Below are 25,397 nucleotides of genomic sequence, written 5' to 3'. Positions count from 1 at the left end.
AGTTTTACTATTGGCAGCTAATATAGTTACAGCCTCAAGCAGGCGCTCCTGAGTGGTGGCCATTACACCCAAAGGCCCCGCAGGAGGACTACAACACACAGCAGCCACTGGGGCTGTTAGATCACATGGCGCGAGCCAGCCAATCGGGCTGCAGCAATCCCCTGCGGCCAGATAGATACTTTTCGCGCGTTTGCAACCACGTCAGTCGGAGCTGGGACAAGGAAGGAACAGGTTATGTGCAGGAGTCTGTGGAACCTGCACTAGGCCAGATACCCCCTATTAGGCCCCAGCTAGGCCCTGACTCCCCTCAGCTGGTGGTTGCTGCAGGGACAGGCTCACAGATAGGGACACTGCCCCTGTAGCATAATAGTGAGAGATACAGACAGGAGCGGCTGCTTCCTGTCCATAGGTAGTCTGGGACCAGAACACCCTTCACATAGAGACTTTCAAAGGTGGCACATTCCAGGCGGGATACCACCCAACGTAGAGGCGGAGGCTCTGCGGGTTACGGCAACGGATCCGTGGATCCCATCATCAGCTACAGCATCTGCGCGCCTGGGTGTGGACACACCCGGCAGGTACCCAACAAAGTGCACCAACTCACCATTACACATTAGTGGGCAGCGCTGTACCACACATTGGGTGGGGGGATTGACCTTGTGGACACCTGGTTGGTTGGGTGCCCTAAGGGCCCCTAGGTACTTTGAGTCCATTGAGTGAGTCCATTGAGAGGGGGCGGAGTATTGGGAGGTACGGCTGTGCGAGGCCTGGTGTAAGAAGATGGCCGCCGCACTTGGAAACCTATTGCGCATGCGCAACTGCGAGCATACACAATATGGCGGCGTCCTGCAGAGGGAGCAGCCGGAGCCTCCGTCGAGCCGATCGCCGCTCCATACTCCCCCGCAGTGCCGCCCACACCTGTCCCTGCCTCCGCTGTCAGACGCGACTGCGCCAGGGGGTAAGGGGACACGGGGCACCAGGGGGACCCTGTTATACACAATAAAGGTTACTTCAAAGTTATAGCCTTGGTTTAATTTCTTATTTCTAGCAACTACTAGTTTAATTAATGATGGTGCATAATTGCTTTGTTAAAAGTGCAACGCTAAGCCAGCATGTTAATGACCATTTCATGTCTTTTAGTGATTGACAAGTTTCCTTAAACCATTTGCTTACCATTCGGGCCTCATTTACAGCATGTACTGTGTTATTACAGGAGAGCTTGTACTTCTAATACAAGAGCTTTGTAAAACGAAAACACTGCTCCCTAGATTTTTGTTGTGCCGTGAACCCTTAGAGAAAACATACAGCAGGAACTTGGCTAAGAAACAGGAAACTGATCTATTTTCCCTATAGGGTTATCCTACCACAGAGCAGCACCAATGTCTGTTAGGCCAGGTCACCGCTGGCTACTGCAGCACCCGCTGTGGCGGACGCTGCAGGGACAAGAGCCCTTCCCTCAATGGGGCCAGGCCCGCTGCGAGGGGGTCCGCGCGCCGAGTTTTTTTAGGAACACCTGAACATGGAGATGGCCACAGGCGACAGAGCGCTAGGCCACGCCCCCCGGCGGTTCAGCCAATGAGGGCGAACCTGCCCAGTGACGTCATGGCCACGCTCCCCCCTTTCCCCCGTCTTTCCCCCTGCTGCTCCCTGCAGACTGGGGAATTCAGCTGAACGCGCCACCAGCCTCGCGGGCCCGCGTGCAGCAGAGGCACTGGGGCCGCAGCCTTACTGAGGTTGTGTATGCTGCAATATGTCGAAGGGAGAGGGGGGGAGAGGGTGGGGGGACCCAGCATGGATAGATTCAGTAGAATTAATTTTTTTTTTTGCCCCAGTTTTGCAGCTGTCAGACTATTGGTAAATAACTCCACAGCTGTTTTCTGAACATCCCTAATGGGCAGGTACATTCTGAAAACATCCACATAAAGAGTGATGGAAAGGCGTATAACTTGCTCAAGTTGAAGTCTCAAATAAAAAGTTTGAACACATTTAGAAAACTTCATAGCAGATACTGTGCTAATGAACACATACCGTATGTATATCTTCAACACTTGTCCAATGTGCAGTTTAAATAGATCAATTATTTGATGTTGCTTGTTTTCATAAACTGTAGTGTTGGGGTGCTTAGCTCAAAATAAAGCTTTAATTCCCATATAATTAAAAAAAAAAAAAAAAAGAAGGGAATAAACTACGTACCGTCTGGAAATACGGAACAATATACACATTGAGTCACCACAATATACTCCTGCTGCTGTTATCATTAGATCACAAAGCACTGCATTTGACATATCGGATATTGCCAAATTAATTGGCTTAACGTTAAAATTGGATGGATTTGCCTCAACACAGATTGTAATAACCATTTTGCCATATGAAGTAGACTTACTGCAAATAAACATCTGAGTGATCTTAATCAGGGGACCAAAAGCGAATTGCAAAGCAGTTACAAAGACTAAATAAAAGTAGAGGCCAGATGACTTCGGGGTTTGTCTTGGCGAAAAAAGTGTTCCGACCTTGCAAGACTTTGTTTTTCTCCCTTGTACTACAGGAGAAGAGAACCAGCTGGGTTGGTTCTGTGTAGAAGATGATGGAAATCAGATTAAGAAGGAGAAGCACCCCCTGCTTGTTAAGCACCTTCCAGTTATCATGGCAAAACAACAAGAGTTTAAGGTATGCTGCAGGATATCAGATTTGTAGAGCTACAGATCAAGAATATTATATTTAATTTTGTTTAGCTTAATAGAATGTCATATCCCCCACCCCCCAATATAGACATGCTTTATTGCCACCCAAGTCTCTCTCTCTTCCCCCACACCCCCAAAGTCTCTCTCACTTAAACCAACTCCCTGCTTGCGTTTTGCCACAGGGGCTGTTTCTACGAGAAGGGATACATTTTAGGGTAGGGGATTCACTTTAGGAATTTAGTTGTTGGGGAAAGGTTAACTTTAGGGGTTTTAGGGTAAGGGTTTAAGGTTTTCAGTGTCGAAGGTAGTGTTGGTATTAGGGGGGTTTTAGAGTAAGGGCTAAGGTCAGTGACTTACGTTGGCCACCGACCGCTTCATCGCTGAGTGTCCTGGCGGCAAGGTGAGCAGCAGCTGAAGGTCAGTGGTCATGGCGAAATGGCAGTGACCAAATGTCCTAGACCATCCCACCCTCTTTCCCCCCAACCTCATTCCCCCAAGTCTCTCTTACTCCTACCCCCTCTCCCAAAGTCACTACCTGTGGAGCAAGGGGTGCCCGTTCTGCCAACCGACAACGAAAGTTGCGTCATCATACTCCCTCCTCTGACCGCATGCACGCTGCTTTGTACCGCCGCCAACGACATCACGCTCCCTCCTCCGCCACACTCCCATGCATGCCCAACCTGCGCCCCCTAAATTGCTTTTCCCGGGGCAGCAACCCTGCTCACCCACACCCTAGTTCTGCCTCTGCCTGCATCGAATGCCCCCTGTAAACACAAACAAAATGTAAAACACAAACAAAATGTAAACACAAACAAAATGTAAACACAAACAAAATGTAAACACAAACAAAATGTAAACACAAACAAAATGTAAACAGAAATGCTACATTAGGAAATGATTCTCCAGTAGGTTATTACTGTTCTAGAGCAAAGAGATGAGCATTACACAAAATAGCCCTTTAAGTGTCTCTGCGCTGGGATCACTTTAACCTGAATAGAATAAGCTTGGTAAAATAAGGGGGCTATTATAGAGATGCAGAGCAATATGTTTATTTTCAGATAGAGTGATTTTTTTATTCTTTAAGAAAACAAAGGCACTATTGTATTCAACTTTTACAGTACCTTTATGATGTACCAGGCTTGTTTTCTAGGGGGTGATCGGGCTGACGGCTCCAATGGAGAAGCTAGCCCGATCGAAATGAAATTGGAGACACCTCCACTTCCATTTCCGGGATCCAAGCATCAGTTGCATCATGTGATCACTCGTGTTGGAGGTCTGGGGGCACTCTGGTGCTGTGGAACCCCTGATACTCCTAAAAGTTAACCATCCCTTCCAAAACGTGCATGATTCAGTTGCATCCTTAGCAACTAAAAGTTCTACAGATTGCTGCAGTAAAGTGAGCCATGCGCCTGCTTAGGAAAGTACAGCATAGTACTGCCATTCAAATTCCTCCACTTTTTGAAGGCCATCTTAGTCAGTAACTCAAACCGTTACACTTCAAGATCGGCTATAGAGCACCCTCCCTTCCACACTCCTTGACCTAATATTTAGTGTTGAGGAGATTGAGCACTGCAGAATTTATTGTTTTATTTTGTGGTCTCAGATTTCTGTGCTCTTTTACAAGAATTTATGAAGGTCCATGTACTGCACTGTATGCACCGAAACGTTGGGTGCTACTCTGACTCTTAAGTCATTAAATTGACTATGATTTGACTAACTTGACTTAACTTTAACCGCGGTGTGCTTGACTTTCACTTGACTATCTGACTTTGCTATCTTGACCAGGGTAGTGTAGTCTTCAGCACCCTCATATATATTGTCTACGATCTAATTTCACTATTTAGACCCTTTTTTGTGGTCGTCCTAATTTGCTGGCACTGGATTTCTGTTCTTTCAGTTCTTAGAAGAAGAATTAACATCTTATCCCAATTATCTTAAAAAATAAAAAATGTCTTTGCTACTTTTAAAATCCTATCTTTAAAATGTTATTTTTGAAATAAATGCATCATTATTTGGCATTAATTGGGAGCAGAATGCATGCACCCATCTGGTCTTGTCAGTAAATGTGTAATGTACAACCAGTCATGTCACACAGCCCTAAGATGGCAGTGCACATATTTGTAATGCCAAGCAACCATGTGTGACTTTATTTATAGCATTTTCATATCTTATGAATGATTTATGGTTTCTCTGGGTAATGATAGGTATATGATTAGGTATATTTATAGCCCCATGTATGAACTTGATGTTCTGTGACCCAATTAGTATTTCCCTGATTTATTTATTTTCAGATTGAATGTGCTATCTATAATCCTGAAACGTATCTCGGTAGTGAACATGATCCAGATACACTTTCCATGCACCATGGTTTTCTTTGGGTAAGTTAGAGTTTTTAAACTTTCTTACTCACCTTGGTATTAAAATACTTTTCCTTAAGCAAATCCCAAAACAATGAAATTATGTTAAAATGGCTACAGTATCTATAAAATATAATTCAAAGGTTTGCTATAATATATATATGTATGCAATATAAATGTATGATACATATATATATATATATATATATATATATATATATATATATATATATATATATATATATATATCTTTTTATTAAGGGAAAAATTATTCTTCGTTTGTCAAAATATTACATCTGTGTATCATTGCATGCAATACTTTAAAATATATTGTGTGACCGATTATACAATGACTTTGTAGATATTTTGAATCATCATCAGCCCTTGTCGATCCACTGCTAGGTGAAGGGCTCCCCAATGATCTTCCAAGTACTGAGGTTGCAAGCCTCTCATCTCTATGTTGCTCCAACACATTTTCCGATTTTGTCCTATCTTCCTTTTGGTCGTCGTCTTGAAATCATACACTGTGTTTCTTTGTCTCCTTTCTTTTAGATTGGCAGCTGCACTAATCAGATGGGTCAGATTGCTGTTGTTTCACTTCACAACCGTAGCCCCAAGGTGTTGGAGTGTTTCAATGTTGAATCACGCATACTTTGCATGGTTTATATCCCCGAGGAAGATAAACACACAGAATTAAGTTATGTCCCAGATTCAGAAAGCGGGTCTTCTGAATCTAGAGCACCAGATGTGCCCACTATTTGTCTGGGCATGGAAGAAGGAAGGTAAATGTTATTCATTCTGATCTATCTAGCCCAAGTCAAGAGTACAGTTCTGAGTGTGATGTTACATTTGCAATTGAACTGTAGTCATTATTTCAATTGTATCAATGTTTCCAGAACCTCTTTCTTGCTCGATGTGTGGTTTTTCGCCTGGTTATTAAATTCTTGCATGACAAATCTCTTAAGGATTTTAAAACACACTACTTAAAATGTAAAGTTCAAGCTAAATCAGGAAAAGGAATATTAACATTTGCAAGTGATTCATTTCTACACCAGTTCTTTTTGGTTGCTTGGTTACTCATGAAATATCTACTGTATGTGAATACTAACCTGGAAATCATGATTTATACATTTTTAGTAATTCTGGGTCTTAATCATATCTTCGGAAATATAGATAGATATATCTAATCTATATCAATTTTTTTGCGATTCATCAGCAATTAGTCGATGGCAGATATCGCCGATTCGGCCGCGATAGCGCGCATTGCGCTTTGACGTCTCCCGGTCTCTGTTAACCTTTTGTCCTGCATCATGGGTTATACTGTATTTTAGAGTTTGTTCATAGAAACTAATGTTAAAAACACAACACAATGTAACTGTTTTGGTTCAGCTAAAAAAAGAATCTAGGATATCTTTTGACATTTGAAATTGTTTTGTATTTAAAAATTAATTGAAACGTATATTTTTTTTTCTTCGTTTCACAACTAAGAAACATAAACGTGTTTTACGTATTGAAGCAACATATCAAAGGTAATGGTCAAATAGAAGACTAAAAACATTGTATGATATTTCAAGAGTAGTTCCACACCAGACAGCCATTTTTTTTTACCAGGATGGGAAGCAAGGAGTCGCTGGGGGGCGACCTGTGTTAATTGCAGCTCCAGGCACCATCTGGTCCTGGAGATAGTTACCTGTAGAGGTAGCACCGTTACTTTCCGGTCTTTAAATGTCCCATGTCACGTAGCCAATAGGAAGCTGCAATGGATGATACTGGCTTCCTATTGGTCCTTGTGGTGCGGCTGATTTTAAATCACTATTATGTTTCCATTGGAGGGGACAGTACAGGCTCTTCCTCAGCAGTAAGTATCTCTGGAATTATGGTGTCCCTGGCTCTTAAGAAAAGTGTTGGGGAAGAAACAACTAATAATAAAATGTGAACAGCTCCATTTGTCTCGTATATATTAAAGATTACTGAACTTGGCCTGGAGCGGGACCGGTGCTCAGCCAAGATCTCAACCTGTTTTGTAGTAAAAAGCTGCATGAATCTAGAATGAAGATGATCCCCTTGCTATACAAAACATAAGATTTCAGGGCTTAATTGGCCATTTATCTATTTCCCAGATAGTTCTACAATAATACAATAAGGCAATTGATAAATGAACTGTAGTTTTAGTGCTTTCTCCCCCCAAAAGATCATTTGGTCATTTGAGATTCGTTCTCCATAAAAATATGTTTTGTAAGTGAATATATAAGCATACAGTATATATAAATGAGATGTGCTGTGTTCTCCTGTCTTTTGGGTTTGGGTTAAGTATATCGCTATCTACCTATGACGTGCACTCGCTGATGTATGCCATTACTCAATTTGCTAAGGTGTTGTGTATCACACACACACACCACACCCAGGTATGTATATATCTATACACCCACACACACACATGTAGCACACTTTATTACCTCTAATAACGTTTATCCTTTACTATTGTTTTCAATAGCTCTACTGGTAAATATTGTGCCAGAATCAATGGGTGCAAGAACATTTGCTACATCTGTGTGTGTGTGTGTGTATGTATAGAAATATATAGAGATAGAGATATATCTCTATCCTCTGGAAAACGGCAGGCACTCCTTACTGCACAAAGGTTGAGGCGTGCCTGTCCTTTTTGATTTTTCTATAACATTTTTTGGACGATTAACACCCTAGTATACTTTGTGTTGTATTGTGTCTGTCTGGGTGTGTATCTATATAATGTTTGTGTATATATCTATATATAATGTATACATGCATACATTGTGTGTCTAAATATATGTAGTACATGTGTATATCTGCATATAATGTGAGCCAGTTCTTTCAGACATTTCAGTTACATTTTAGACTTTGTCTTTTCTTAGCATATGTGTCTACAAAAGTAGTCAAGGCTCTAAAAAGGTTCGGCTGCAACACTTCTTCACTCCAGAGAAATCAACGGTCATGAGTCTTGCTAGTGTATCCCAGTGTTTGTACGCTGGTCTAGTGAACGGGAGCCTTGCAATTTACACAAAGGCAGAAGGTAATTCTCATACTCATTTGTTTGTTTTTTATGTAGATTTTCCAAGAAATGGAATTCTGCAATCTTCTGCAATTTGTTTGTTTTATACAACACTGCTCCATCTAGGTGCACTAATGATTCTATCACGGAGGCCACAGTAGATCAGTCTGAAAATTGTTATTGATATTTATTCTAGGATGCTTAGCATTTAAATAGCCTTTACATAATATGTACAATACTGTATGCATATCATGATAGAAGTAGCCGTATTACCCTTTAAGTGCCCCTCTGGCGCTTGCGATTGCTCCATCACTGATGACAAACCGGTAGAGAAGTCCTCCTTTTCCTGTAAAATTGCGTTCTGCAGGACGTAATTTCCCCTACAAAACAAGCAACTAAATAATGATGCAGCAACTACGTCAATGTACCCCTTGAGTGCCAGACCCCATGACGTAGTAGCTTTGTCAATCGGCACGCAAAGGGTTAAAGGAAGAGCCCTCGTGTACACCTACTGTTTCAGGTGAGATGTGATCACAACCCCCAACTTCTATTGATCATCCCAGGAAATGAGAAACACTGTCATCTTATATATTACCGTTGATGACGTTTTGTTTCAATACTTTTAGTATTGGGTATTATAAAGGCAATGCGTGTTAGTCATTCGTTTTCTGACCTTTAACCTATTTCATTTTGTCAGCGGACTAATGACTCATATGTGCAGGGCATGGCATCTCCAAAATAAGGAAGATAATGATCCACACAGTCACATGACACATTCTAAGGCAAGTGTTGGCTTCTGATATTTACAGAGCAGTTCATTAAATACAAGTGGAAATTGCAATGGACTTTCAATGGGGTCTATTTATTCAATTGCAAGAATGCAGTTATAGCATGCAGGGCCGCCAACAGAAATCATGGGGCCCGGGACAAATGAAAGGAGCATGCCACCCCTCCCCCCCCCCCCGAACCCATAGCGCGCCTACCACGAAAAAATATATTTTAGCGCGCAACTTTTACTTAACTGTTTTCTTATTGTGATACAGAAAAAACCATTACAATGCAACCTATTTATTTTTATATTTTCAACAAAAGAAATGTGACTGCCGGCCTGGGTGGGTGAGTGGGTGGGTGAATGATGGTGGGTGGGTGAATGATGGTGGGTGGGAGACAGTGACTGGGTGACAGTGGGTGGGTGGATTACAGTGATGGGTGGGTGGATGGATGACAGTGACTGGGTGGGTGGATGACAGTGGGTGGGTGGATGACAGTGGGTGGGTGGATGACAGTTTGGATGACGGTGACGGGGTGGGTGGGGGGATGACAGTGACTGGGTGGGTGGGAGACAGTGACACTTGGGAGGGAGACAGTGACTTGACAGTGACTGGGTGGGTGGGAGACAGTGACTGGGTAACAGTGACTAGGTGGGAGACAGTGACTGGGTGGGTGGGAGACAGTGACTGGGTGGGTGGGAGACTGACTGGGTGGGAGAGAGTGACTGGGTGACAGTGACTGGGTGACAGTGACTGGGTGGGTGACAGTGACTTACCTTGACCGGGTGGGTGCAGGTTGCCGCCTGACTCTTTCCCCTCCTGCCCCCGATATCCCCGCGTCACCTGCCCGGGAGGGGAGGTGGGCTCGGGGGGGGCCACGGGAGGTGGGCTCGGGGGGAGCGTGGGAAGCTGGCCGCCGGGGGAAGCAGGCCGCAGGAGGAGCTGGTACTTCCCCCTCCGTCCCACGTTGGGAGCGGGGGGGAGGGGCCGCCGCAGGAGAAGATGGTACTTCCCCCTCCGTCCCACATTGGGAGCGGGGGGTTGGGGAGAGCGGGGGGTTGGGGGGAGCGGGCCCTGCGCATGCGCAGGGGAATCGCTGCCATTTTTTTAAACTTTTTTTTTTTAAATTTACTTAATTAACTGGCGCCCGACCAGGCCCCCCTGACCCACGGGGCCCGGGGCGCCAGTACCCTTTCTCCCCCGCTGTTGGCGGCCCTGATAGCATGGAAACCTTCATTAATACTGCAGTTTCGCCTACACTTTTCCAGATATGGATAATAGATTATTTGCTCATTATTATTAAACATATTAGCCAGCCAGCATAAATAAAGCAAATAAAAACCGTTCTACTTACCCCTGCCAGTGTGAAGGGTGTCCTTGTCGGCATACTGCTGGTCCATGTCCTCCGTTGCCAGAAAGCAAACATAATAAATACAATCTAATGGCCCAATGCCCCTTAATCACCTTAGCGGTTAATGACCGCTATAGTAATTAAGGGGTTAACCCACCATGCCCCGCTACCCACCCGGGAGGCTTAACCACCCACCCAGGGCCCACTATACCCACCCTGTACCCATTGATTGTTATAGTAGTACATCATACCCATATAATATGGGCATGATAAGTTACTATAGCAGTCAATGGTCACTAATACAAAAGCCCGAATGTCCAAAATACAGAATAATAAAACCTATACAACAAGCATCTGAACCCCGAAACTGTAAAATTAAAAGCAACTGAACCCCGAAACTGTAAAATTAAAAGCAATAGCCAATCAATTACCTAAATAAAACCACTAGCCAATAAATTACCTAAATAAAACCACTAGCCAACTAATCAATTAAATAAATCACACCACTAGCCCAAAAAATACATTTAATGGCTAAAAGAACTAACCAACACAACAATTAATTAATACAACCACTAGACAACACCAATTTAAACCAGTAGCCAATAAAATACATTATTAAATAAAACGCAAAACAATCTGAAAAAAAAAAAAATTAAAGCCATCACAATTCAAAACAATTTAATCTTTACAATAAAAATACTGGTACATAGAAAATATAACGGTCAATAGAAGAAATGCATTTGCCAAAAAATGCATTGGCTATTACTGTATTCGTCTGTACCCTAAACAGGCACAAATTAATACATTAGCAGTCCCACAGGGACCACCTGAGGACCCACGGACACCTGCGGGAAGGAACCGCGGGTCCAATGGCTGTGGGGGCCCGGGAACCCGCGGGGACCACCCGAGGGCCCCCAGACACCTGTGGGAACCACTTGAGGGCCCCCAGACACCTGTGGGGACGACCTGGGACCCCCAAACACCCACGGGGACCTAGTGTGGACAACCCGATGGCCCCCAGACACCTGTGGGAACGCCCCGGGGTGCACTGTGGGGCCTGCAGACACCCGTGCGAACCACCTGGGGACCTCCGCTGGCCTGTGGTATTAATCATGTGTCTATAAAAATAAATATTTGTTTTATATGGGGTCACAGTGGGTGGGTTGTGTATTGGTGTTTACTACATATTTTAATTTAAATTTATGACCTAGTGCAGATGAGCAGGGGGTCTCCAGAGCAAACCCGCATTGGTTTCAGGTCCAGGAACCCCTGCTTCCTGAGATACAGGCCCCGTTATGGGGTGCCGGTATCTCCTATGCATGGAAATGCCCCGCGTCACGTGATCGGGACATTACCATGCATAGGAGATACTGGCACCCCATAACGGGGCCTGTATCTCGGGAAGCAGGGGGTCCCCGGACCTGAAATCAATGCAGTTCAGCTCCGGAGACTCCCTGCTACACTACTGTAATGTTTAATAAAAACCCAGTGATAGCCTGAGAGATGTGCGCAGTTAGAGTGACTGATTCAACCTATCTCTTACTGTGCATCACTTACAGGCAGGCAAAGCCCGGTAGGATTAACACAGCAGGGACTCCTGCTGTGTTAATCCGATGTGCCATTAGTCTGCTGCGGCAAATGTTGAAAGAATCTCGGAGAAATCTCGAAAACCAATTTGGTAAATGTTCTAATAAGGGCGCTGCATCTGTACATGTCTCCAAATTTTTGGTACCTCTGAACATTGGAGCTGTGTGGTTAAATGTGCAGCATCCCCACTCAACACTTTCTTTGGGAGATGTCCCACCGCATTGGCATACAAGTCGTCCTTGGGAATCCCAACTAGTAGATTTTCCATGAACCAGGTAATTTTAGTTTACTGTGAGTAATTTTCTTGATCCTCCTTGCTCAAAATAGCTAGTAGATTTCTTAGACTCTTCTAATTGTTTAATCTCATAGCACATTTCCCTCTTTTTTTTATTTTTTATTAATTCCTTAACTAAATTGATCAAAGATATCATGTGGGGTTTGTTGTCTTAGCATCTTGAATGGTGCCTGACCTGCCTTTTGTTTAGCTCCCTCCAGAAACAGAATGTCTTGAATTATTAGCAAAGTGTTGTAGGGTCTCATTATTTCTGTTGCAAGTAAAGAGGAAGTCGTTCGGGTCTCAAAAACCTTAGTAAAATGCTCCAAAATCTGTTTAAGTGTCTCCTTATCAGTAGGCAGATTTTCTATTTCTTTCAAGGCATCTCTGCTTAATTCTCTGATCGACACCTTTTATCTTTGGTATTCGGGCAGCTGATACATTCTGAACACAGATCTTATTTTATTGGTGAAGTCTTTAAAATATCTTCTCTTTGTTAACACACAATTTGATACTGTACATCCAAGTAACAGGGGGGGTGTAATTTGGGTTAATTGTCATACAGTATACAGTTCTGACTTATATCCAGACTCTTCAATTATCTGCATTTTACCCATTCTTTTGTACCACATTTCCCAATTATGTTCTTTACGCCGAACATGGTACATGGGCCAAGACCGTGGTTACTGTGGCTTGATGGCGTGCTTGAGTATCAGCTTTTGGGATGCTGCTACCCTACCAAGAGTTTCCAGCACCCATATCTCTGTTATTGTCATGCCACAATCGTAGGAAGAGGCTGAAAAGGTAGTGAATCCTAGGATAACCACAGCAGTTAAAAATAAAATGTAATTTTGTTACACAGGAATAGAATACATAGCAATTTATGATGATGGTTTTGGCGTGTTAGATGTAATACCTTTTTAACTCGACCAGAACCCCACTTTCGCACGTCCACAATGGAGAATCCACGACCAGGACCCAGGAACATGAACCCTTACCGCTCGCTGCAAAGCCTCAGCCTATGTTGGCATCCTTTCCTGTTGTTTAAACCGTTTGCCTCCTGCCTGTCACAAGCTGTTTATTCTCTCCTAAGTTAATGCACTTTAGTGATTGTACGCTCTGTCACTCTCACACACTTCCTTTCTCTCTCTATTCTTATTAACTCCCTATCTCTTTCTATTCTTATCTATTTGACTCTCTCTCTCTCTCTCTCTCTCTCTCTCTCCACACACTTATTTTTTGTGATATTATGTTCTATTTCTTCCTATCCCATAATTCACCTTCTCACTTTCAGCTTTTCCACACTCTACCTGATGCTCTATCACTACTATACCCAATTTACCCTGTACCCAATTTACCTTGTACCCTTTCTTAATATTTATTTTTATGACTAATATTTTTCTTTTCCTCGTCGTTTCCACTCTTGCTACGTCACTTGTGTCCTCTCTCTTTCAAGTTCTCTGACAGCCGTTTCTTAGTCTCTCTTTTTTTTAATTCACTGATAGTCCCTTGAAGTTCTAGATTCATTAAGCAGTGATATACGGGGTACTGCACCTCAGTCTAGCGGTAACTGCGCCTTTAGATTCTGACACCCTGCATCACTGCTTGATGAATCCCGGCCTATATGTTCACAGAGATCCAGTGCACACAAACCCTCCTATTGGGGATTCGTCATGGACACAACCAGCCATGTGCTGCGCTCTGGATACACTGTGCATGCCTCAAGCTTCAGATTGGAGCGCATGTGGGTTCTCCCAATGTCACGCAACTGTGCGTGCCTACCCTCAAACTACACCTCTATGCGACAGAAGACCGTGCGACCTGCAGCTCAGCGCGGCCGTCACAGCGCGAAAGACTGCATCGCATGCTTAATGAAAGTACTCCCGGAGGGGGTTACGTTATGCTGGACTGCACACAGCTATCTAAATAATGGTACTACAGTATTTGTCCTTCATTCATTAAGGAGGTAATTTTATATTGCACATATTGCGGCAGGTTTTCAGACAATGCAGAATTACCCCCGAAGTCACAAGTTTGAGTGCCCTTCATCCTCAGCCATGTTCTGATCATTGGTGTTCACCTCCTCGTCATTTACCTTTAAACTTTGCAACTATGTTAAGCACTGCTTTGATGTGGTCAGCCCTGAAGGGTTTTTTTTCCCTGAAGCATTGACCTATTTTCCCAGTATGAAAGAGTGTCGCTAGAAGCCAGATTGCTGATGAGTATTACCCTTTAGAGCACAGCGTTAAAATGCCAGCTGCTTTGGTGCAGTACAAAATAATATCACATTTTTATATTCTTTTAAAATTGACACTGAGTTGTATTTTTTTCCTTTTTTGTTTTCAGGCAATGATGTAAAACAGGCCTATAATTAATGTTCAGCTTCTTAGAGCAGGGCCCTCCCAGCCCATTGTACAAGTATATGTTAATATTCTAATACTTCTGCGATACGCCGCACAGTATGTGTTTTATTTTCATTGTCTGGAGCATTTTATTGTGCTGAGGAACATGTTGACATCTTATTCATGTATAATTCTAACAATATTTATTATAATTATTGATTGCCTATTTATAACTAATTATCTACATGGTATTTGCTTCTTTATTTTTAATATTAATGCTATGTAAAAAATGAATCCAAGGATCAGTGCCACTGCCTCCGAAGCAGAGGCTTTAAATCCACTACCGTCTATTTATGTATTTTTTTTTTGTTTTGTTTAAGCAGATTAAAGCCATGTATAATCTCTCATGTCGATTCTGAAGCAAAATACAATATATTTCTAAATAATTATCTTAATAGTATTGGCTTAAGTATGTTAAATATTGTGCCCTGTTGTGCTTTGGTTTTTGAAGTCAGATGACAGTCTAGATATCATCTATGCACATATACTGTAGGCCAACCCAAATCAAAAGGAACAGCTTTTGTCATTTTACTTGCGTTAATATTGGGAATGGGAATGTAGGAGCTTTTGACCAAGTAAACCCCACTTTTAATGCTGGGGCCGGTTTCACATTTTCTTCCTTCTGTATCCGTGAAATGCAAATCTATAGGTTCAGATGCTACAGTCCCTAGAGTAGAGCTTAAATGACCCTAATAATTGAGGACTCCTCATAACTGAAGAAATATATAAATATTTAAAACCTATTTTCTATTTTATAGGGGGGAAAACTTCTCAAATGTAAAAAAACAAACAAAAAAACAATGAGCTACTGAGCAAAACTGGAATATTTCCCCCCATGTAATAATAAAAAATAAATAAATAAAGATTAGTGTGTTGATCATTAACACCCATTTATGAAATGAAAGAAATAAAATCAATGGGCTACGGGAGCCGTTTGAACTGTCATTTTAAATGATGGTTTTGTAATGCAGGGACAATGAGATTTAATTTGAAAAGGCATCAAATGTTTGTTATGAAGATGCTGTGTGGTTCAGTGGCCTGTGCTGAGCATGCAGTCTGCTAATGGAACACACACATCCACCTCAATTGTCACAATGCACTGTTTGCATAATCCACTGGTTTTTATCTGTGACATTTGTATTTCCGTACTTGTAACCTGGGGGCTTTCGCGGAGCTGAATTGTGCTATTTTCACCTCTGGCAACCCCCTGCTACTTGAGATAATTACAGGTAAAGGCAGGGGCTGTCTGGCAAGTTTGTAGCCTGGGGGACCGAACACCTGGTCCAAGAATGAGGCGGTACACACACATGCACACCAGATACCAATAATGAAGATGAAAGTAGGACCATTCAGATATGTGCACCTCCCTGGTTCCAAATATGTAAAAATAATAATCATATAAGTGCATTCACCTTGTTAAACATATAGTATAGCTTAGTAAGTGGCTCAGCCCTATTGCATCCCACTGAACAGTTGGTATTTTTCCTGCAGCACTACAGAAGTACTGTACTGTATGAACTGTTTGTTGCTGTGTGACCCGCTTTGAAGCAAGGAGTCTCCGGAACTGAACCCTATTCATTTCAGCTATGGGGACTCCCTGGTTCCAAAGATAGTTACCTTCATAGGGGTTCCAGTAGCCGCGCGGCTACCAGAATTCATGTTGGAGTGGCGTTTCAAAGCTCCCACACCCTTTGGATCAGTAGGAAGCCATGTCATCATCCGGGTCAGCTTCCTATTGGCCCACAGGATATGGGAGCTTTAAACTTTAAAAGCTAGCTAGCTTAGCCAGAGCGGTTGCCGGCACCCCCTATGGAGGGAAGTATCTTGGGAAATAGGGGGTTCCCAGAGCTGAAATTAATGGGGTTCAGCTCTGGAGACCCCCTGCTTAAGTTCTGTGTTACCAAAAAAAAAAAACATCTTTGATTTGCTTCTTTAAGATACCCCACTGGAGACAACTATCTCACTACTTCATATAACAACTTGTCTATACAAGGGACATCCTGCTGCTATTGAGTAGCTACTCAATAGCTTGAGGACAGTGGGAAAGTGTGATGCGAACAGTACTTTTTTTATTTAGAAAGCCAGATTACCACTGCTTTCATTTTTTTACTCGCAGTTCCAATTTCTTTTAACATTTATTTTATTTGAGAAACACTCTTTTCCATTCTGTTCTTTCTAGGCTACAGGGCTAATTCTAGATCTGCCGAAGTGGCTAATAGAGTTGTTTTCAGCCACACTTCCTGGTTGAAGTCGATGGAAAGTTTCAGATAGATAGATAGATATATATATCTATCACAAAGATTGTTTTCCTAATGGTCATAAATGGAGAATTTTCTGACACTACCTAACCACCGTACTTAATTTTTAAAAGGAAGATCACTAGGAATTCAATAGTTTAGGTCAGGGGTTCTCCTCAAACTGGTCCCTGGAAGGACTTTGGTGATATTCGCGTGTGAGCTACTGCACCGACACACTTTATTCGAGCAAATACCCGGTATGTACCTGGCAGATACCTGGAATGCGCCACTCCTAACCTCTGACAAGCCACGTTGCATTTGCCTTCCCAGCCTGGGTTCATGCCTGGCTGATGGGCGGCTGATCTGTTAAATGATAATGATTAGGATTTAATAGGCTGCAATGCTTCGCGTGTCTACCAGATGGCATAAATTCATGAATTGTAATGCAGTATATATATATATACTGTGCAGTATTGCAGCCAGCGGGAATAAAATGCTTCAATCCCTGCTTGGAAAATAACTCAATGTACTCGGGCAGAAAACAGTCACAAACCTCAATACACCCGGGTATACCCGAATTCGTGGGACTAGCCAAGCTCGAATAAAGTGTGTCGCCAGTGTACTTGAAGTAGGCATTTTGGTGCTTCTTAACATTGCAGTGGTACATGACAAGGAGAATGTGGGGAACCCCATGTTTCGTGAGTGTAAAACTTTGTCCGCTTATCCGTATTCTCATTGTAAAATTTTTACAAAATAAATGTTTACTTCCGTTTGCATAGCCCTATCGCATACACTTCTCCCTGCACTGGCAATTGGTGCCACATCGTCAGTGACAGTAGGATGCTGATGTTCTAATCTGCAGTCATGCGCTATCTAATTCTGCCTCCCTGAGGGCTGCAATATAGTGCGTGCACATGCGCTGCTGTGCGCACGTCAATTATAATTGACTGTGTTAAATCTGACGTTCTATACTTAAGGCAGTGAGCGTTGACACGGCAGATCGGAGGAAAGACATTACAATTGTCTTTTCGCGCTGCTGCCATTGCACGTCACACTCTATTAACCAAACACGGTGAGGCTGCAATTTCATTGGCGCCAAAATTATATTGCCTCAAGTCAGACATTGAATCCACTGCTGCACACAATCCTACATTTAGGTATTTTTTGTAAAATCTATATGTAAATATGCACATGTTGTGTGGGAAGCAGGGTGTGAAGGAAGGGCGGGGGTGCCACACCCAGCTGTCGCTCACAGCAAAGACCATAAAAGTGTGATGCACGAGCATTAGCACTCGAGCGTGCGAACGCACCAACTATAAAACAAAAGAAGAAAACTGTCGCACAGCCAATGGAGTGGGTCTCCAAAATACTGAATAAAATATTCTCTTTATTGATCCATATAAAAAACGGAGTTAGACGCCCTCCTACGCATTTCATGTATCAAATATACACTTTATCTAGGATAAATATTATCCTTGATAAAGTGTATATTTGATACACGAAACGCGTAGGAGGGTGTCTAACTCCGTTTTTTATATGGATCAATAAAGATAATTTTTTATTCAGTATTTTGGAGACCCACTCCATTGGCTGTGCGACAGTTATCTTCTTTTCATCCATACCAGCAACTACACTTGGCTGCACGCAAATCAGGACACAAGGATTGGGGCATATATGTGAGTACCATTGACTTTATATTTTACATTATTGTATGCTGTAAGTCCAGGGACCATCCCAATGAGGATCTGACAGGGGTTTTCACCACCAGTCTCCACCTTAAGGGATCATTTGGCCCTTCATGGGACTTCTCATTAACATACACCTCACTAGCCCCAATCCCAACACCTTCAATCATCTTATCATTTTAATGATATGGATCCAGCGCTGGAGCGCATTAATCACTAACTGCTCTTCTCAACTATAAAACACGCCTGAATCTCTTCCCTCTTTCCCTGCTGGTCACATTAGAAACCGTATGCTTTGCGAATAAGGCTGTGTGCTAAACAGAATCCATGACAAAATAAACAGCACTATATTCATGTGTTAAAACCGAATCTATAATGCAATGCAAATTGTGTTATTTAGAATGCGTTAACATATTCCGTTGTGCAGTACAAAAGGGTTGGAGGATGTAAAAATATAAAATAAACGTTAACATACATTGTAACAGTAGGTAAGGAGTTCCCATAGACTCTATAAATGAAATTAATTTTGCTGCATGGAATCTGAAAAAGGGGATTTCATCAAACAATAAATTGTCACCTTTCAGAATTTGGGAGGATCCTCTGTGTGTGCGCTGTGCGTTCAAACTCCACCCCCACAGTAAATACGGTCCCAGTTCCTACCTTGTCGCGCACCTTTCCCCAGCGGTGTGCGACATGTTTTTAGGCAGGCAGGGGAATTTAAGATCAGAGTATACGACGGAGGTGTGACCACGCTCCCGCCGGCGGTTCAGCCAATGAGGGCGAAGCAGCTGCGTGAGGTCATGGCCACGCCCCTGCACACCCACCACCCCGCCCCCTCCCGTCGCAAACGCTCCCTCTCCCCCCCCCCCAGACTGCAGATCGGGGTGCTGTGCTGTACACGCACCTCCCTCCCGCCAGGCGTCTGCAGGGGGACGATTTCAAGTCCTATAGTATTCTTTTAGTTCTATTGATGTGAAAGCACTTACCTGTGTAACACTTCTACCATTTGTAACAGATGTTTCATAATATGATCTAAGTGGGATCTTGTAGCTTATTTGCAACAACAAAAGAACAGCAAATAAGAAACATTACATAATATGCAATATTCTATGTTTCTAGGAGACAATTGAAGATGCACACCTCCTTTGAGAAAAGAATAAAGCAGCAAATGGAATTTTAATTGTAATAAAATATGTTTTAAATCTACCTACACCATACATCAGACAGCACTAGCGCGGAATCCTTGATCTTTTTTCTTGAAATTAATGGGGCTCAGCTCTGGAGACTCCCTGCTTCAAACCCATTACAATATAAAACACATATATATTTTTTTAACTAGGCTTCAAGCATGGGGTCTCCAGATTTCAGCTTCCCAAGATGCTAACCTCCGTAGGGGGTAAACCTCTGCAATTTAAATATCCCGGTCACTCGGACAAATAGGAAGCTGCAAGGGATAATGTTTCCTATTGCTTCCTATTGGCCAGCAGGACATTTAAACGGCAGAGAGATCCTGGCAAAAAAAACCGTCGGGAACAGATTTAAGCCGCCATTTTCTGATCTCACTTTTTGGGGGTGATCCGCAAAATCCCTGGGCAAAAAGGAACCGGCCGATTCAAGGCGGATTCAAATTCGCCCCAACTATCGCCCATTTAGAATATAACAATGTGTGATGTAAAAATCTTTCTAGTGAAAGGTACCTTGTAAGTATAGTTTACAGCTGTTGTGTTTACGTGTTTTTTCCTCATTTATTTTATGTGCCAAAACCTATTTAAGCAGATGGTATGTGACATTGCTATTTATTTATAGATTATATTATTGATTAATGACTGTTTCTGTTATGTTTTTGTAATGATCCCTAGGTCACCAATAAAAGACACCCAAATTAGTATTTGACACTTCTGAATACATTATTTTAAATTATTTAATTTTATTTCTAAAGGTGGAATCTGGAACTCTGATACGCCAAGCTTGGTAAAATTGGGAGTTTTGCCAGTTCGAAGTCTGCTGGTGATGGAAGGAACAATTTGGGCTGCTTCCGGTGGACAGATATTTATAATAGGTACAGACACTCATACTATAGAGGTAAATAATGATACTGTTGGTCTTTTTATGCAGTTATACATTATGTTTTGAAACAATTGTGATGCATGTCATCTTATATTTCCCTTGCGCACAGGCAGCAAAATATGGCTAAAGTAAAGTTTGAATAAAAGTATTTGTAGTTTTTGTAATTGTGTGTGTGTGTGTGTGTGTATATATATATATATATATATATATATATATGTATATATATATATATATATATATATATGTGTGTATATATATATATATATATATATATATATATATATATATATATATATATATACACACACTGTACATACACATGCGTGCTTATTCATTAAACTTGGATATTGCCAATGTAAAACCACCTTAAAAACTGATGTAATTTCACAGGATGAGATGAATATCACCTGGGAAATAAAAAAAGATCTAAATGTATGTCTAAATGTAAATTGGAATAATTTTGGGGAAGATAAAATAGATAGTATTGAATTGCAAACATAGCATTTTATTTCAAAACGGTTTGCTTTTCTGCTAGCTTAGCAGGTACAACAGTGGGAGTGATAATAAATTAAGGTCCCACAATATGCTTATTGATTTGTATGTGTATATTTAGTTGTTTGCATCTGCATAAAATGTAAGAAGTTTAACACAGATTGTTAGCCAGATGTGTTTAGGACAAATCCGACCATGCAGAGTTTTCTATGTCTAAAGAAAGGGAGAAAGACATTCAGTAGAGCGATTTTGTCTGATGTATGCCATTATATTTTTGTATCAAGTAATTCCTTCCAGATATCTTATAGACAAACAAAACTGTAAAGGTGCTAAATCTTGCAATGTGGATTGATGTGTGTTTAATACGCTTATGTTGGCATTAATTGTAATGTACCTTTTTGAAGTTTATACATCAATTGTAAAGTAATGCAAAATAAATTGTAACAGGTGTGTGAGTTAGTGATTTTAATTCTTCATATTGTATATAAAACCAAGACCTATATTTGTATCTACTGTAGTTATATACAATTCCTTTGTGGGGTCCATAGAAATTATCACAGTTTCCACAGAATCTCCTTGTCAATTGACATTTTTAGACATCAAATTGGCAATAACTACACCTACTTAGTTGTACAGTCAATAATGTCGTTGTACTTTATTTACTATCTAATCAAGTATTGTTGTCTTATACCTGGAACCTGCAGCACCAGTTTGAGGCCCACAATGAAGAAGGCATGGTGATTTCCCACATGGCTGTGGCAGGAGTTGGAATCTGGATTGCTTTTACTTCTGGATCAACATTGCGTCTATTCCACACAGAGACATTTGAGCATCTGCAAGATATTAACATAGCAACACCAATACACAATATGTTACCAGGTAACTTCTTTATGGGACTTTTCTATGTTTTTATAATATATATATCCCTATATATATATTTGGTATATCCCTGTATACCTTTCCCATCTAAAAAGATGTCCAACCTTTTTTTGAACAAATCTATTGTATCTGCCATCACAGTCTCCATGGGTAATGAATTCCACATTTTAACTGCCCTTACTGTAAAGAACACTTTCCTTTGTTGCTGGTGAAATTTCCTTTCCTCCAACCTTAAGGGATGGCCCAGAGTCCTTTGTACTGCCCGTGGGATGAATAGTTCTTTTGAAAGCTCCTTGTATTGTCCCCGAATATATTTGTATATAGTTATCAAATCCGCTCTTAGGCTGCGGCCCCGCTAGTGCTGTGCGCGCTGGCGCTCAAATCATGCGTGGCGGGTGTCCTGCGTCTGCCCGCGAGGGGAGGAGGGGGCGGCATTGCAGAATATTGAGCGAGCGGGTAAGTATAATTTTTTATTTACTTAAGCGCATCCTGTGTGTGCCCGCGGGCGCACATCGCGTGAGCGGGGACTTGCATATGTGTATATGTATATATATATATATATATATATATATATATATATATATATATATATACTGTATATAATGTATTTGCCCTTTACGTATACATTATTATACGAAGCACTACTGTCTACAATGTTGTTTCATTTATCCAACATACTTGTGTGTCTGGAAACTCCAATTTATTCGGAGAGAATGTTACATAGTTACATAGTAGATGAGGTTGAAAAAAGACGTAGGTCCATCAAGTTCAACCTATGCTAAATTTAGACAACAGATACTTTATCCTATATCTACACTTACTTATTGATCCAGAGGAAGGCAAACAAAAAAAACCTATTAATGGGAAAACTTAATTCCTTCCTGACTCCAAGAATTGGCAATCGGATTAATCCCTGGATCAACATCCTTCCCATGTATACTTATTTGGTATATCCCTGTATACCTTTCCCATCTAAAAAGATGTCCAACCTTTTTTTGAACAAATCTATTGTATCTGCCATCACAGTCTCCATGGGTAATGAATTCCACATTTTAACTGCCCTTACTGTAAAGAACACTTTCCTTTGTCGCTGGTGAAATTTCCTTTCCTCCAACCTTAAGGGATGGCCCAAGTCCTTTGTACTGCCCGTGGGATGAATAGTTCTTTTGAAAGCTCCTTGTATTGTCCCCGAATATATTTGTATATAGTTATCAAATCCGCTCTTAGGCTGCGGCCCCGCTAGTGCTGTGCGCGCTGGCGCTCAAATCATGCGTGGCGGGTGTCCTGCGTCTGCTCGCGAGGGGAGGAGGGGGCGGCATTGCAGAATATTGAGCGAGCAGGTAAGTATAATTTTTTATTTACTTAAGCGCATCGCGTGTGTGCCCGCGGGCGCACATCGCGTGAGCGGGGACTTGCATATGTGTATATATATATATATATATATATATATATATATATATATATATATATGCAAGTCACCTCGCCAAGCACCGCCCGCTCAGCGCTAGCGGGGCCGCAGCCTTAGACGCCTCTTTTCTAATGTAAATAAATCTAATTTAGCTTGCCTCTCCTCATAAGTTAGATTGTCCATCCCCTTTATTAATTTGGTGGCTCTTCTCTGCACACTCTCTAGTTCCATAATGTCTTTTCTTAGGATTGGTGCCCAAAATTGTACTCCATATTCAAGGCGTGGTCTTACTAGTGCTTTGTAAAGGGGCATAATTATGTTTACTTCCCTTCCATCCATTGCCCGTTTGATGCAAGATAAGATCTTGTTTGCCTTTGCAGCTACTGCATGACATTGGGCACTATTGCTAAGCCTGCAGTCTACAAGCACTCCTAAATCCTTCTCCATCAAGGATTCCCCCAATATATCTCCATTTAATTTGTAAATCGCCTTTTTATTCTTGCATCCCAAATGCATAACCTTACATTTATCTGTATTAAACCCCATCTGCCATATACATGCCCACGCTTCCAGTCTCTCCAAGTCCTTCTGAAGAGAAATTACATCCTGCTCTGATTCTATTACCTTACACAATTTAGTATCATCAGCAAAGATGGTGACTTTGCGCTCGATCCCAACCTCAAGGTCATTAATAAACAAGTTAAAAAGCAGGGGTCCCAGTACCGATCCCTGAGGTACACCACTCACGACTTTAGCCCAACCTGAAAAAGTTCCATTTATGACAACCCTCTGTTGTCTGTCCTTTAACCAGTTTTTAATCCAGGTGCATATATTATTACTGAGTCCAATTTTCTTTATTTTGTACACCAACCTCTTGTGTGAAACCGTATCAAAAGCCTTTGCAAAATCTAAGTAGACCACATCAACTGCATTACCCTGGTCTAAATTCCTACTTACCTCAAAGAAACAAATAAGGTTAGTTTGGCAAGATCTATCCTTCATAAATCCATGCTGACTATTACTAATAATTTTGTTTTCCATTAGGTATTCCTGAATATTATCCCGTATTAAACCTTCAAGTAGTTTCCCTACTATTGAAGTCAGGCTTACAGGTCTGTAATTTCCTGGTTGTGATCTAGCTCCCTTTTTAAATATAGGCACCACATCTGCTTTACGCCAATCTTGTGGTACTGTGCCTGAGGAAATGGAGTCCTTGAATATTAAATATTAAATATTGTATATGTAATTTCATAAAGTGAGCTCTTCTACCTTCACAAACATACATCTTTACTGTTCTATTGACCAGCAGAAAGCGGTCTGGTGGCAGGTTGCCATGCCTGAGAACTGTGCATAATAGGCAAGGTTCACCTAGAATCATGTGGCGTAAGGCCAGTCGGTCTTGCACTGAGACAACTCCGTCCTGAAAAACAAACGTACAAAAAATACGCAAGTTGATTGCTCCATTAACCAGCCCTTTTATCTATTCTGCACTTTTCTACAAGGTTTGATTTATTTTAATAGACTCACAATGATGATATTTATGGGTACATTCGTATGTACAGAGCTTTTCAAACCTCATTGGTCTCTTATTCATTTATACATATGTAGCCCCTTTTCCCCGTAACTAAAGGAACTATCGGTACTGCCGTTACCTGTTGCCTACCAGAAGGCCAGAGCCTCCACCACTGGGAGCCTGGGGTGATCTCTTTTTCTCATCGGTGCTGCACCTCCACCTGCGAGGTATCCCAGCGTAGCGGATAAGCCCCTCACAGGAACCAATAGTAATCACACACACATGTATATAATAACAGGTTTTACTGAACATATAATATACAACCTGTACCCCACAGTATATAACACACACAACCCCAATACACCAGGTGAGTGTCCCCAAAGTACACAGGGCGCTTGGCACCAATATTCCTGATGTCCTTTCCCCCAATGTCAGTGCCCACCGAAAAGTGTAGGGAGTAGCTCTACCCCTGATGAATGTTGGTGCACGTTTATCTCCCCGGGCACTCCAGTACCTGGGTACGCCGTTAAACACATGGATCTGTCTGATCCAGCGTCGTCGTCGTTCCGCGAAGACGTCCGCTTCTGCGTGGGGTGAACTCCCTTTGGAGGGTCTCACCTTAAAGAGTCTATCGTGGTGGTCTGGTCCCAGACCACAGGCCGCGAG

General features: G+C 41.9%; 1 protein-coding gene across 3 annotated transcripts in view; it reads left to right on the top strand.

Annotated features, from left to right (window-relative positions):
- Positions 1–25,397, top strand: part of ARHGEF10 (Rho guanine nucleotide exchange factor 10) — a 190,707-nt gene that overhangs the window by 123,244 nt on the left and 42,066 nt on the right. For all 3 annotated transcript variants that reach the window (XM_075598217.1, XM_075598216.1, XM_075598218.1), the window contains exons 22-27: positions 2,546–2,667; positions 4,973–5,059; positions 5,591–5,820; positions 7,930–8,087; positions 20,312–20,454; positions 21,636–21,810. In XM_075598217.1, the coding sequence (XP_075454332.1) occupies positions 2,546–2,667; positions 4,973–5,059; positions 5,591–5,820; positions 7,930–8,087; positions 20,312–20,454; positions 21,636–21,810 (915 nt within the window). The remainder of the gene's footprint in view (positions 1–2,545; positions 2,668–4,972; positions 5,060–5,590; positions 5,821–7,929; positions 8,088–20,311; positions 20,455–21,635; positions 21,811–25,397) is intronic.

This window comes from Ascaphus truei, chromosome 4, assembly GCF_040206685.1.
Source record: "Ascaphus truei isolate aAscTru1 chromosome 4, aAscTru1.hap1, whole genome shotgun sequence".
Classification (NCBI taxonomy): domain Eukaryota; kingdom Metazoa; phylum Chordata; class Amphibia; order Anura; family Ascaphidae; genus Ascaphus; species Ascaphus truei.
This window is presented reverse-complemented; position numbering and strand designations above follow the sequence as displayed.